Source organism: Muntiacus reevesi, chromosome 4 (genome assembly GCF_963930625.1).
Source record: "Muntiacus reevesi chromosome 4, mMunRee1.1, whole genome shotgun sequence".
NCBI classification, from domain to species: Eukaryota; Metazoa; Chordata; class Mammalia; order Artiodactyla; family Cervidae; genus Muntiacus; species Muntiacus reevesi.
The window spans coordinates 13,493,667-13,509,432 of record NC_089252.1 but is presented as its reverse complement, the minus strand read 5'-3'; the positions used below and the strand labels follow the sequence as shown (position 1 = coordinate 13,509,432).

Sequence of the window (15,766 nt, the reverse complement as noted above, 5' to 3'; positions counted from 1 at the left end):
GTGTGTGTGTGTGTGTGTGTTTCCAGGTAGCTCCAATGGTAAAGAATCTGCCTGCAATGTGGGAGACCCAGGTTCAGTTCCTGGGCCAGGAAGATCCCCTGGAGAAGGAACTGGCAACCCACTCCAGTAATCTTGCCTGGAGAATCCCATGGACAGAGGAGCCTGGCGGACATGTGGTCACAAAGAGTTGGACATGACTGAGTGACTAACCAAAGCACAGCATGTTTATAGGTTAGTCTCTAAGTAGTGTCCAACTCTTTGCAACCCCATGGTTTCAGGTTAGGGGGAACAGATCCAGAACTTTCTACCAAGACCAGGAAAAACCTTCATTGTCTAAAACCAAATTTTTTACTCACATCCATCCCCAAAGTCAGATCTGGGCCTCCTTTTATCACTACAGTGCTGCATTACCGCTCAGGGCGCAACTGTCCAAGAGGAGAGTGTTCTGAGCAGGAGGTGGCCTGTGCCCAGTGGACACCTCCTGACACCTTGCCCCACACAACTCCACCTCTAGTAGTGAGCATTTGGAATGGCAACATACTTTCTCTTTGTTTAGAGGAAGATGAAAAGTTCGAGCAAAAAAAAAAAAAAAGAAGAAAAGTTCCAGCAGTGATGAGGATAAACCTTTAGTTCCTACAGGGGTCCACATACACCAAAGGTGAAATGATTTAGATATCTTGTATATTTTTAGTGTAGAGGAATATGAGCTGTTTTCTCCTCCATTTAGGAAGCTTATAACCAGACCAGTCACTGTATTTTCTAAGACGGTGGGATTAGTGTCCCTGGAGGATACTTATGACTCATGAATGGAGTCACGCTATTTCCTTTCCTTTCACTCATTACCCATGACACACCAAGGTAGCCTTAAGATAGCAGATGGAGTCACATCACCCCTTCACTCATTACCCATGACACACCGAGGTAGTCTTAAGGTAGCAGATTCTTGTCTTCATTGAGCAAAGACAGATCTTCTTTCCTTAGTAAAGTGTAATTAAGCAGATTCCCCCTTAGATCCCTTCTGAAAAGAATATATTTAATAAAAAATGAAAAAAAAAGTCATTATTAGATGGTTACTCCAAAGGTGTGTTCCCTATTGGGAGACCTAGAAGTGGTATTATATCAAGGCCCTGGAATAAGATGTATTTTCAAGCCTTGCTTTTCATTGAGACAACTGGTGAATAAGCTTACATTCTATTTTCCATAGGAGTAATAGTAATCATAAAAATCTAAGTATCACTACTTGTAGGAGTGCTCTTAATATGAGAAAGAATGGCAGAATTCTAACACATTGCTGTTTATTTTTATTTCCCATTCTCCTTTAGGTATTCTAATCTTATTTTGAATTTGTTTTCCTTGATGGTGGATGCAAACATTCCAGATATTGCTCTTGAACCTGATAAAACAGTGAAAAAGGTAATTTTCATATACCCTCAGATATCATAGTCTACTTTTCATACTTAAGAAGTATCAGAGTTTTAACAACCCATTTCCCCTTGTTCCAACCCCTAGACTCTTAAGTAATGTGAATTAAGGAAGAGACCTTGTGTATATTCTTTTTCACATTTCAGAATACAACAGCCTCTCAAGCCCTCTACAACTAATTTTATCCCCTTCCCTGTTCATTCCCACAGTCACATGAGTAGCTCACTATATCAAGAGAGGAAGCTTACTATCACTACCCTTACTCGTTGTCTGAAAAAGTTTAGCTTCTCTTTAATATTCCTACTAAGATACCTGATTCCTGGTACTCCCAGACCAAGCATGCTAAGAATCAGAAACAAAATATTATAATAGTATATAGAAGAAAACAGTTGTTCTTTATCTTCCCCATTCATACCCTTGGTTACAGGGGTTTCTTACTGTGTCAGGAGAGTAGAGACCTGCTTTTAACTTAACCTGCAAAGAGAAGCATGAAAGAAAGCTGTCACATAAATGATCAGTTATTCAGAGCTATCTTACCCTGAGATACAGTGAGAGATGGGAGAAAGGAGTAACAAATTTGAAGTTTTTTTTTTTAATTCAAATTAATTTCTGGCTCTGATTCACTGAAAGTGAAAGTTGCTCAGTCACATCCAACTCTTTGTGACCCCATGGACTATAGAGTCCTTGGAATTCTTCAGGCTAGAATGCTGGAGTGGGTAGCCTTTCCCTTCTCCAGGGGATCTTCCCAACCCAGGGATTGAACCTAGCTAGGTCTCTTACATAGCAGGCAGATTCTTTACCAGCTGAGCCATTGAGGAGGGTGTATATAACACATTTCATTTATCCAAAGATAACATAAAATGATCTTAAATATCAGAGGGCTTTTTAATAATGAGCTTCAAAGATAGCATAGCTTTTTAACTTATAGAAGTATAAAACTACTAAAATTGTAAGATGGAATTTCTCTGATGGTTGTAAATAATATTTCTTACCAAAAGCCCTCAGTTCTGATGTAACTGACTCAGCCTTATTAGAAACATACCTCTGTGGGTCAAACATTGTCTTGATCTATTTGGGCTGCTACATATATCAATATAACAAAATACCAGACACTAGGGAGCTTGTAAACAGCAGAAATGTATTTCTTTATGCTTCTGGAAGCTCTAAATACTAGTCCAGGGTGCCAGAATGGTCAAGTTAAAGCCCCTTTGGCATCAAAGGGCACTTCTTAGGTTGGAAGGCGCCAGGAAGCTCTTTGGTGTCTCTTTATAAGAGCAGTAATCATTCATGAGGGCTCCACCCTCATAATCTAAGTACCTTTCAAAAGGTCCACTTACTGATGCCATCACCTTGGGCATTAGTATTTCAATATGGATTTGGAAGGTACAAGAATATTTACATAATTTCAAACATGAATTAAGCTAATCTCTTTTACTTAATTTTATGAGTCTTTGGCAGTGAGAGGGATTTTCATGTAAGTCTTATTGTTTAACATTTAAGAAAATTACCCTCTTTTTAGGATTTCATTTATTATTTTCTAGGAAGCACTGTTTCAAAACTCCCCACCCTGGCCAAACTAGGAAATGGACTACTTTTCACACTAGGTTTTGATGTGGGTAATTTTTTTCAACTTAAGCTCATTCATCAAGAAACATAAGTAGGCGACGAAAATTTCAAAACGAATGACTGCACCAGATTTCAAATGTTGCTTTTGTGTGCCTATGCGTGTGTTGCTATTTTTAGGATCTGTTGTTGCTGTTTATTTTAAGCCCATTTATCTCTGTCATATGTTCACTCTTGCCTGACTTCACTTATGTTCAGAACTCATTTATGAAAGTTCTAATGGTAGTTGTCAAATGGAATCTTTTAGTTTCTTGTTCCAGTATGTGGTTTTTGTTCTTATTAGATCATTTATTTCAACTTTTCCTTTTAGAAAATCATGATTTTATTGTTTAAACTTTGGTTACCAGCTATCTTTATGGCATATCTTCAAAATATTTAATCATAGCAAAGTTCTACAATATTTTCCTTTTTTCCCTAGCATATTTTAGTACATCTTTATCAATTTCTTTTTAATTTTTTTGAAACTGACTACTCATCTTATTGTGCTTCATAGATAACTGCATTCCTTACAAATTTGGAAGGTTGTAGTAACTCTGTTGAGCAAGTCTGCTGGTGCCATTTTTCCAACATTCACTCACTTTGTATCGCATTTTGGTAATACTCAACGATATTTCAAACAAAGGGTATTTTATCTAATTTTGAAAGACAGAGCAGAGACTGAGATTTACAAGTTTGCATCCTTTTGCTTGATAAGTAATATGTCTCATCTGGGTTTCCAGTTTCCCAAGCGTTCCAAGGGTGCTGTTCCATTGAAGCGTTGACAGATGTTCAGCTACTGGCTCTTAAAAAATACTGTCTCTAAGTTTATTTTAATTTGCATTAATATAAGGAGCATGTAGCACAAAATTTACAAATGATAATAAAATGTTCTATAGTCTTTCTCTTTAAAATAAAAAATAAAAGGACACTGCAGATTGATTGGAGTGCAGCCTTAGCTAACGAGGTGAAAAAGGACAGAGTTTGGAGCTGATAGAGATACCCAGGAAATTCCGAGGAGAAATTGTAGAAGGGTGAAAGGAACAGAGGTAAAGGGAAGGGATAGAGTAACAAGTAGCCTAGCAGAAGTCAGTATGTATGATAACAAATCTACCATTTTTATGCTGTTAATCTTCTTTCTTATGTGAATGTCTTAGATACTTATGAATGTCTTCATATTCGGTGAATAACATTTTCTTTATATGCTAAATACATATCTTCTGTTTGTAATTTAAGCACTTATATAAGTATGCAGGCTTTGACAAATTGGGTTAAAGGTTTATTTTGATTCTCCTACCCTATAGTGTGTTTGACGTCCTTAAAAAAATAGTTTTCAAAATTCTCAGACATGACCTCCCTAGGTAGAAATCAAGGAATACAATGGAATAAATTCTTTAACTGGGATCCAGAAATGAGAGAGAGAGTTGATTGAAGGTATGCTTGTAGATCTCCCTCCACCCAGCTGTCCTTCACTTGCTCCCCCTCCCTCTCCTTTCCCTCCTCTCTGCTGAGGCTGCAGAGCTGTCGGATCACCTGGTACACTTGCAGTGCAGTAGAGAGAAGAGCACCGAGCGGGCCGTGGGTGGTAGTGGTGGTGGTTGTTGTTCTGTCGCCCAGCTGTGTCCGACTCTTTGGGACCCCATGGACTGCAGCACGCCAGGCCTCCCTGTCGCTCACCATCTCCCAAAGTTTGCCCACATTCTTGTTCATTGCATCGGTGATGGGTTGTAGTACTGTCTGCCTTTTCTTCTTCCTGATTTTCTAGTAGTTAAACTCCATACCTAAAAGGAAATACTAAATGTGGACCACTTTTTATCCACTTAAACACCCCATTTTCTTCTAGCCTGTCTTTTCAGAAGTTTATATGGATTGTTTATAAGAGGAGAAAGGAGTAAACACAGTGCTTACTGAGATCGTCTGGAAGTGTGAGCCTCTTAGCATTAGTTAAAGGTCCCTGGATTAGCTTCCTAAATTCTCTGTCTCAGTTTCTGTGTCTTAGAGATTGAGATATTATCTACCTCAGAGCCATCGGAGAGTAGAATGAAATACTGCACGTAAGGTGCTTTGCACAGTGTTAGCATGAGGTAGTCGGGCATGGCAACCCACTCCAGTATTCTCACCTAGAGAATTCCATGGACAGAGGAGCCTGGTGGGCTACAGTCCATGGGGTCGCAGAGTCAGATACAACTGAGCTCTAACACACAGTCATTTGGTAATATTTGCTTGTGTGTTTTAGGGAACTATTCTGATATATATATCTCTACTCATCTTTCTAGTTCTTATTGCTGTTCAGAATTAATGGTATGTTTTAATATGAAATAATGAAAAAGTCATCAGTCTTTAGAAATTATAGGTCATATTGAAGTAGTTCTTTGCAGAAGTATAAGGAACTCCAATAGGAAAGGGGACATCTTAGAAGATCTATAGTTTACTTTTTGTCTGTTTTTAAATTTGCAGGGCTGAACAGAATTATTGTCTATTCACTTTGTTAATATTTTTCTGAAAAAAAAATTTACAACGAACCAAGATAGGATGATATAAAGAGCATATAGCAAAAAGTAAAGTTCCATATTCAGGAGACTAGTATTCAGAACTGCTTATAGGTTATGAACCTTTTTATTGCTGGAGAAATAGGTCATTGTAATAATATCTGTATCCGTTTGTTCTTGTCTCTTTGAGATGTTATGTTTTTCTTTATTCAAAGGCTAATAGACTGTGGCCTTACAGGTTCAGGACAAGTTTCGTTTAGACCTGTCTGACGAAGAGGCAGTGCATTACATGCAGAGTCTGATTGATGAAAGTGTCCATGCTCTGTTTGCTGCAGTGGTGGAACAGATTCACAAGTTTGCCCAGGTAAGTCCTCTGGTGGCAGTGCGTTCTTCTCAGCGTCTCCATGTTCTACCGTAGAATTCTCTCAGAACCATGCCTTTCTCTGCAAATGACACATCTTTTCTGATTTTTTTGTCAAGCCTTCTTGACATCTCACCAGCCTTCCAACGTGAATGTGTTTGATGCGCTAATAACTCTAAAACATTCCACTGAAATATTCTTAGTAACTAAATTGTAGAGCGTCAGCATAGGTATATCTGTACAATGTAGTCAGTGGTGCCTATAAACCCTTCTTGAGAATGATCTTGGGCCTGCTGGAGGAGGCCTTGACAAGTGAGACTTGGACACTTGTTGTGTTTGGTAAATGGTGAAGTGCTAGGAAAGGAGGTTAGAAGCTGAGAAAAGTGATGGCGTACGTAGCACACATAGAAAGGTCCATCTGTAGACTTCTGGTTAGCAGACTCTTCTACAGTTGTTTGAGGAAAGACTTTTCTACACTAACCTAGATGATAAACCTCAGATTTAAAACCTGTTTTAATTTTGAATGTCATAATGAGGATGATGGTGGAAGTGGTTAGCAAACAGAAAAATGAGGCCACTTTCCTCGCCCACATCCTCCTGCAAACTCCTTCCTGACTTTACACATTCAGTTAATGATAATTTTGCTAATACTGTAAGCTCAAAGTTTGTCTGTTTTAACTTCTCCCTCACCCAGCACACAGGATGTCACCAAGCCTTGTGAGTTTCCTTAACTGTTTTTTAATTATCATTTTCTGTCATTTTCCCACTATTGACATTTTGACCTAATTGTTTCTCACTTTATGATACTTTGGGTAACTAAAATCCTTCATAACTCCTTTTAGTATTTTTTTTTCTCATAGCATTCTTATCTTTATTCTACTAAATATTCCAATCATATATATTTTCACAAAATACCGCTTTACCTTTTTTGTGTGTGATTTAAATATGAAAAGTGTTTACCCGTTGCCTACAAGTGACATCCAGTCTCTAGCAATTCAGGGCCTTCCAGATCACTGTGTTGTAAAAAAAATAGCTTTCTAAGCTATTCCCGGAATACTCTGTTTTTCCCAATATTTTTGTTCTTTTCCATTTCTCTGGCTACTTAGCTCTTTTCAGCTCAGAATATCTGTCTCCTTAATAATGAATCTCCTGTAAATGCCTGCTTGCTAAAATCCAACCTGTCCTTCCAAGATCTATTAATGCCACTCTGATTCATCTTCCTCTGAATATTAATAGTACTTTGTACTTTTATTATGAGTTGCAGTTACATTTTGTTTTCTATTATAAATATTTGAATCACCTTTATAACTCCTAAAATGCAAGCTTCTTGAAGACTGGGATGTGTATCAGTCACCCAGAAGCACAGTGCCTTTCTTTAAACACTTAAGAAATATCTAATGCATATAAGGGAATTTTTTTTCCTATAAATGTTAGCTGATATTCTTTCTTTCTTGTGACAAAAAATGTTTATTGTCTCTGAACACCAGTCTGAGTCATATTTTATTATAAGTGCCAATTCAAGGTTTGCTGTACCCGCCATTAATTGTCATCACTTCTCAAGAGAGTAAACTGTGACTCAGAGGGTAAGTTAAGTGACTTGTCAAAGTCACCAGGGTAGTTAGTGGCAGACCTGGCTCAACATACAGCACAGCATAATATTTTAGAACTGTAAGGGAAATAAAGCCCAGAAAGGTATAATGACTTAGCCAACTTCATGTGCCCAGTGAGGGACAGAATCAAGGCTTGAACCCAGATCTTCTGACCCCCATATCTAAACTTAAGTCTTCTTTATCAGAATCTGATATACTTTTTATTATTTTTTATTGAGGTATAGTTGATTTACAGTGTTATAAAAGTTTCAGGGGTACAACATAGTGATTTACAAGAATTCCAAGTTCTTTATCTCAGGAAGTTAACTTGAAAATGCTCATGCTTGTCTTTCAAGTTTCTTTAAATATGTCATCTGTGAGGGCTTCCCTGGTGGCTCAGTGGTAAAGAATCTGCCTCCCCGTGCGAGAGACATGGGTTGGATCCCTGATCTGAGAAGATCCCACATGGTGCTGAGCGACTAAGCCCATGCAACCTAACTACTGAGCCTGTGCGCTAGAGCCTGGGAGCCATAACTGCTGAAGCCCCCACGCCCAGAGCCCTGCTGCAGAACCGTAACTTACCAAGCCTGTGCGCTAGAGCCTGGGAGCCGTAACTGCTGAAGCCCCCACGCCCAGAGCCCTGCTGCAGAACCATAACTTACCGAGCCTGTGCGCTAGAGCCTGGGAGCCGTAACTGCTGAAGCCCCCGTGCCCAGAGCCCTGCTGCAGAAGGAAAGCCCCACAGTGAGGAACCCAAGCACCGCAACTAGAGAGCAGCCCCCTCCACAGCTGGAGAGAAGTCCGTGCAGCGACGGAGACCCGGCACAGCCAGAGAATAAATTAATAACAAATAAATAATTTTTTAAATGTCACCTGTGTTCACACTGTTACACAACAAGCAGTATCAATTTGAGTAACATTAAGACATTAATTTTAATTGGAACTTGCTTAGGTATTGAAGGGTACAAGGTCTTAACTTCACCTAAGTCTTTTCAGATTATAAAATTATAGATGCATAGTTGTTTCTTAACTAATCTCTGAGGGAATGTATTTTCCTTTGAAATTCACATTCCTACATATGCATTTTCTAAGTATTGATCCTAGTAAATCACATGCACACTCAACTTTTGATGATCAACATGTGTTTTTTGGTCACTCAGCATTTATTATAAGGATGCATTTTGCTAATTGATTTTATGCAAATTTTAGTGCATTCCTATTAATCATTATGGATTATAGAACCCAGTTTTTATAAAATGGAGGTAGACATGTTAACAGAAGTTCATCCTGCGTTAAAGAAATATTCTTAAAAACGACTGAAAAATTGCCAGATACAGTTGCTATGTTGACATGCCGAAAGGCTTATTTTATTCCATCATGCCATTTGCTAGGAAGGGTTGAGATTAAACACTGCAATATTTGTTGCCTAGCAACACCCACCTACTAGTGATGGAAATTTTCCACTGAAAACCACTTTTATTTAGGTCATTGTCTTTGAAATTGCATCATCAGAGCTCTTCTTCCCTTCAAAATTATCTTATAGGGCTTTCTAGTCTTGTCTGTGCAAAAAGGGGAGACCACTTAGTTTGGGTCACTTCCTGCTCTAAGCCTTTCAATGGAAATCTGTCATATCACAGCCCATTTCTTTCTAGTTTCTACTTTTTCCTGTCTGTCTCTCTTCGTTGATTGATGGTAGAAGTCTAGAGAAAAGGGATGGGGGATGATTTCCATTCATCTTAATACATATTAAATCTAATTACATGAATATAGATTCAGGTTAGAGATATATTTTTGGCACACTAGATGTAAGAATTTATGAACAGATTGAAAATTTTAGGTGAGTTCCAGCTCAGCATACTAAGAGCACACACCACTGCCGACCATCTGGCAGGACCCCTTCCTTAGCCCCTTCGGTATTCAAGGAGGACGAGCACGGGGCCCAGCAGAAGGTCACAGGAATGTGCAGCCCCAGTGCACCTTTGATGAAGAGAAGCCAGCTATACACACACTCTCACACTTGAGATTAAAACACACACCATGAAAGGAGGAAAGAGTATGTTTATTATGCCTCACATTTCCCCCGTATCTAACAGATGTGTCAGGGACTCCCTTCGAAGTAATTCAGGTCCTACGTTCCTCCCGTAACATGACATCTTACCATGCTGAATGAGATTCCAATATTGAAGGTTCTTGGGGGTTTTTTTTGGTACAACATGGCCTCTAAATGCAAGCCATCTGCTCCATCTGCTACTCAAGAATTAGGTTTTTTGCCTCAGTCTTGAGGGGAAAGCTTCCTATTTTGTTTTTATTCATTTTATTTATATTCCATTTTACCTTTATGTAAGGACTTTAGTACTTAAAGCCTGTGTAGAATGTTTCCACGGTAACTGCTCTACTCTCTCATCTAGTTTGAGAAAGCACAGATGTAAAAGATGCCCAGAGGAGAAGAGATCAGAACATTATTTCTGATTTTACATTATATGGACCTTATTTTACCATTAGGAATAGAGAACAGAAATGTAAAATATTCCATTGATCAAAACATAAAGTTTCCAAGGAGCCAAGGGTCTTTTAATTTCGTGGCTACAGTCACCATCCACATTGATTTGAAGCCTAGGAAGATGAAATCAGCCACCATTTTCACATTTTCCACATCTGTTTGCCACAAAGTGATAAAATTAGATGCCATGATCTTCATTTTTTGAATGTTGAATTTTTAAGCCAGTTTTTTCACTCTTTCACCTTCATTAAGAGGCTCTTTAGTTCCTCTTCACTTTCTGCTATTAAAGTGGTATCATCTGCATATCTGAGGTTATTGATATTTCCCCTGGCAATCTTGATTTTCAGCTTGTGCTTCATCCAGCCCAGCATTTCACATGATGTACTCTGCACAGAAGTTAAATAAGCAGGGTGACAATATACAGACTTGATGAACTCCTTCCCAATTTGGAACCAGTCTGTTGTTCCATGTCCAGTTCTAACTGTTGCTTCTTGACATCCACACAGGTTTCTCAAGGAGGCAAGTCAGGTGGTCTGGTGTTCTCATCTCTTTAAGAATTTTCCACAGTTTGTTGTGATTCACACAGTCAAAGATTTTAGTGCAGTAGATGAAGCAGAAGTAGATGTTTTTCTGGAATTGTCTTGGTTTTTCTATGAATCAGTGGATGTTGGCAATTTGATCTCTGGTTTCTCTGTCTTTTCTAAATCTAGTTTGTACATGGAAATTCTTGGTTCATGTACTCTTGAACCCTGGCTGGAAGGATTTTGAGGATTACCTTGTTAGCATGTCAAATGAGCGTAATTGTGCAGTAGTTTGAACATTCTTTGGCATTGCCCTTCTTGGGGGTTGAAATGAAAACTGACCTTTTCCAGTCCTATGACCATTGCTGAGTTTTCCAAGTTTGCTAGCGTATTGAGTGCAGCACTTTAACAGCATCATCTTTGTTAATATATTAATGTTACATTAATGGCCCCAGACATCTTTGTTAATGTCCCCAAAACAATTCTTTACTGGGTCTTTGTTATTCTTTCAGCCCTGCTTCCTTTGATTTTTTTCCAGACCATTTCTGTACTCTGTATTGTGCATTGGCTTCACAATGTGTGGAAAAAATTAACAATTTTCACAGTCTCTAAAAATGTTGCACCAAGAACTAAGCTTATTACTCAGAATATTAATCATCTATCACTGCAGAATTCAGTGGAATTTTTGCCTTCCTACTGCTAGATTTGTCTGATAGTTAATAATGAAGTCATCTTGAGCTTACAGTTAGCAAACATTCCTTCCCCCAAATAATTGCTCATATAAACTGGAATTACCTGAAGTTTGTGTTGTTGTTATTCTTTGTCTTTTTCTATTAAAGAATTACATGTTTGCCCTATTCTAAGTTTTTTGGCTATAAGCTGTTGTTTCTCTTCTTTGTGAACAGAGAAGCTTATTTTCTTTTTGTTGTTGTTTTTAATTTTTGTAGTACTGGAGAAAATGAAACTGGGTTTGGCCCGTCAAGATGATTGTCACTGTAAGAAAACAACTTTAAAAACAACATGTGTGTAATGAAGACTTAAGACTGTCAAATAAGGAAGAGAACATTTAGTCTTGAAGATACCATATATCCCAAGTGTTTCACAGTGCTTGAATTTTGTTTCCGTGGATGTCATTGCTTAAATGCAATGTTGAATGGTTTGTTTGAAGTATTGTATATATGTATTTTCAAATGTACACATTGTTAATAAGCTAAGAAGTAAGAATCTTGTTCTAGAACCATGTACATATTACGAGAGTTCTCAAGGAATTTTATGTTGAAATAGTAAAACATTTTAGTCTTCAACTCTGAAAGCCCATTTTTCCTTTATCTCTTCATATCAGCGGAGCAGTTGTATGGATTCGGGTTGTCTCATCTGTGCTTGTCACTCCATCCCTTGTTCCCTTTCTCTGTTGTTCCCAATCTCTAATACTTCAGGTTTTACATGTTATGGCCTATTCTTTCATACTTTGAGAATTATATCTGTTTCAAATAAGACAGCCATTTTTTCTTACTTATAAATACTGGGAATTTGTTTGTTTTGTAGTTCACATTTCTCCTAGGTTGTACATACATAAAGCAGGTTATAAAAATGTAACTATCTGAATACTTAGCCAAAAGGTAATGTGGCAGCAGTTTTTCCTATTGAAACTAAGGTATTTTTACATGTAAGCAAAAATTGTCTTTGTGCAATAAATTTTTTCTATGAAAACTTAGTTTTTAAGAGCTTTTAAAAGTAACTCTCCTAGACCTGTTAATGCAATCTACTCTTTCTGATTAAAGCAAAATAATTTTTAGTGTTCTAAGACTAAAAATCCTATTAGTCTATCTAGCTTTTTTGCCTAATAGAACTTTAGCAAAAAGAAACACACACAAATGAGAAGAACAGAACAGTAACAATCTTGGCAAATGTGTTGTAAACTCATGTGATTTTGTTTTGGAAGCTATACAATATCTCTTTTGATGCTGATTAAATATTTAATATCAAATGATAGAAAAAGAATTAAGGTTGTATTAAGGCAGAGTTTCAGAAAGTATCATTATAATGTTACCAAATTCATATCTCTGAGTTTACCACATTAGAATGGGGTTACCAGCTGGAAAGCAAGTGTATAATTAAGAGATAATCTTAGAGGCATATGGAATGTGACTTGTATAAAACATACATGCAGATTAGAAAAAATGGTAAGGAAGAAAATGCCCCTGAAAATTATCATAAGCGAATAATGCCTAATGTAATAGCAAGCTCCATTCTCTCTCTGACTTTTTCTTTGCTTCATATATTATCATCATTTTTTGTTGCCTAGAAGTTTGTGACCAATCTGCATTCTTATTCTTCTCGTCCTATTGCTATTGGTACCTCCTTCTAAAGTTTCCTCAAAATGGCACTGCTAAAAGTGACCGCTCCAACTTTCTGAACTCTTTTAATTCTTTATTTGTAGCTTTTTAATTGATACTCAGTACAGTAAGGTATTTTTATTGTAGTTGCACCTCCTGTTACAGAGGTTGGCAAACATTTTCTGTAAAGGGCCAAGACAGTAAATATCTTCAGTTTTGAAAAGCATATGATCTTGGTCATAATTCATACTCTGTTATATGAGTAAAACAATCACAGACAACATGTAACCAAATGTTGTGGCCATATTTGACCCTCAGGCCATAATTTGCTGACCTCTGTTTGAATTAACTGTAGGTCAAATTGTATCATCTTAATCATCTTTATAAACTCCATAACATTTTGCATAGATAGTAATATGTATATTTATATCACATGCTCTATAAATGTTTTTGAACTAGTATGAAATTGTATAGTGGCAAACACAACTAGTAAGGTGGGTTGATTATGAGTGAGCTTGTATTCTGTGCAACCTTTATAGGGATTATGAGAGAGAGAGAGCTTTCTAGGAAGAAAGACAGATATTGACTAAGGAAGGATAGTGACTTTGGTTTTGCAGAATGTATTTTGGCTGTGGGTGGGATTCATCAGTCTCCATTTCTACTGCTCAAAGCAACCTCTGTGCTCCTACTCTTTCCCTCAAATACCATTTTTTTATCATGTATCATGTAGTCTGCCTTTATTATCATCGCCATTCAGATTTTTGGCAAGGTTTACAGTGTTTCAAGCACAATGCTTTCTTTGAGTTTGAAGAAAGTGTTTGTGAGGACACATGCTTTAATTTAGAAATAGGAGTGTATTCTAGTTTCAGAGTGAGATTTCCGAATTAAGGAGAGAAAATGTGGATGGCAGCCACTGTGAGTGGGGCTATCAGAAAGAAGTAAAGTGTGGTTCACATCCCTAAATAAGGGGTTCATAATATCTGATTTTTTTTTACTGTCCGTATACTAGGGTTAGATGTTCCCCCAGCTCATTTGTATTATAAGGTTTTCAGGTGGGTATTTATTATAATCACAGCATAATTTGTGAAAACTTATTATTACATATCAGAATTATACTAATTGCTTCATATGCCTTATATATCACTATTCTGGGTAACAGTCCTGAGGTGGAATTCCTTCCCCATTTACAGAACTTTAAGGGAAGTAAACTCACCTGCCCACGGTAAGGCTGCAGAGTTAGGGCCTGAAGTTGAGTTCCTCATTTCAGTGATCACGGTCTTAACCATCAGAATCTCCTGGCCTTCATTTCTCACGGAGACAGTGGTGACAGTACTGACCTCTGTTGTGTGCATGTGTGTATATGTGGTCCATTAGACTTGAATCCCCACAAACAAAGCCTGTTCCTTATTTTTCTTTTTTTGAACAGAATTACCCAAGGTACAGGCAGTAGTCAATAAATTAAATTTCTAAGAAACCGAGTCGTGTCATCATGCCACATTAATACTTGCCTTGAAATAGGAAATCTGGCAATCCTAAAAGAATTCAATCCTGAATATTATTTGGAAGGACTGATGCTGAAGCTGAAGCTCCAATACTTTGGCCACCTGATGTGAAGAACTGACTCATTTGAAAAGACTGATGCTGGGAAAGATTGAAGGCAGGAGGAGAAGGGGACGACAGAGAATGAGATGGTTGGATGGCATCACCAATTCAATGGACGTGAGTTTGAGCAAGATCCGGGAGTTGGTATTGGACAGGGAAACCTGGTATGCTGCAGTCCACAGGGTCGCAAAGAGACGTGACTGAGCGACTGAACTGAAATAAGAAATCAGTCAATAAAAACGTGAAGGCAAAATAAATCTTAACATGCAAGTATTAACCTACAATCACAATATCCTTTATATTTTTGCACATAGACCTAACATTACAGTTTTGTTTTTTTTTTTTAAAGAATTGCCTTTCCTGTGGTGATGAGCTCCCCACAAGAACATGCCTCTGGCAAAGGATTTCCATTTCTCTCCAGAAGAGAAGAGGAAACTCAAGAAGTGCCTGGTGCAGAGTCCTAATTCCTATTTCATGCATATGAAATGCCCAGGATGCTGTAAAATCACCGCAGGCTTTAGCCATGTACAAACAGTAGTTTTGTGTGTTGGCTGCTCTACTGTCCTCTGCCAGCCTGCAGGAGGAAAAGCAAGGCTTTCAGAAGGGTGCTGCTTCAGGCAGAAGCAGCACTAAAAGTACCCTATGTCAAGATGAATGGGGAACCATCCCAAAAAACACATTTTGGATACAAAAAAAAAGTAAAGAATTGAGACTCTTGGGATTGTGTGTGTGGGGGGGGAAGGCAGGTAAATTTCAAAAACAACATGAATTTTCTATAATTAAATATGGAAAATATACCAGATTTCTGAAATGAATAATTTGATATGTTAACACTTCACCACAAAGAATGCATACCACCTGGATGGGATCCTGGTACAGCTAAAAATGAAAGAAATTCATATAAAGTGTGAACTAGTTTAAAAAAAAATAGTAGTCTCAAAGTATAAGGCAGTTACTTTATAGAAAATCCCATAGTTTGAATTTGTTTAATTTTCCTCAAGTTGTGCTATTTTTGGTAGGAACACGTCAAAAAAATAAATATTGTATACTTCTCATGACCTTATCAGAAAACACATGATATGAATTTGTCCTATGCCTGGTCTTGGTAACTTGCATCACTTGGTAAACATACGTTTTCCAGCTTTTTTCACACTCTTCAGTTCAGTCGCTCATTCACGGCCGACTCTTTGTGACCCCATGGACTGCAGCACACCAGGCTTCCCTGTCCATCACCAACTCACAGAGCTTGCTCAAACTCATGTCCATTGTGTTGGTGATGCTATCCTACCATCTCATCCTCTGGTGTCCCCTACTCCTCCTGCCTTCAATCTTTGCCAGCATCAGGGT

General features: G+C 37.8%; 2 protein-coding genes across 2 annotated transcripts in view; both read left to right on the top strand.

Moving 5' to 3' along the window:
- PIK3C3 (phosphatidylinositol 3-kinase catalytic subunit type 3) overlaps positions 1-14,291 on the top strand; it is a 158,475-nt gene extending 144,184 nt beyond the window's left edge. Inside the window, exons 23-25 of the mRNA XM_065932329.1 lie at positions 1,323-1,413; positions 5,749-5,874; positions 11,429-14,291. Of these exons, the coding sequence (XP_065788401.1) occupies positions 1,323-1,413; positions 5,749-5,874; positions 11,429-11,443 (232 nt within the window). The 3' untranslated portion in view covers positions 11,444-14,291. The remainder of the gene's footprint in view (positions 1-1,322; positions 1,414-5,748; positions 5,875-11,428) is intronic.
- A 515-nt stretch (positions 14,292-14,806) lies between these two features.
- On the top strand, positions 14,807-15,482 carry LOC136167618 (small ribosomal subunit protein eS27-like). Its single transcript, XM_065935121.1, has one exon. It carries the CDS (start codon positions 14,807-14,809, stop codon positions 15,050-15,052), a length of 246 nt encoding a protein of 81 aa, XP_065791193.1. The 3' UTR covers positions 15,053-15,482.
- Positions 15,483-15,766: the final 284 nt, after the last annotated feature.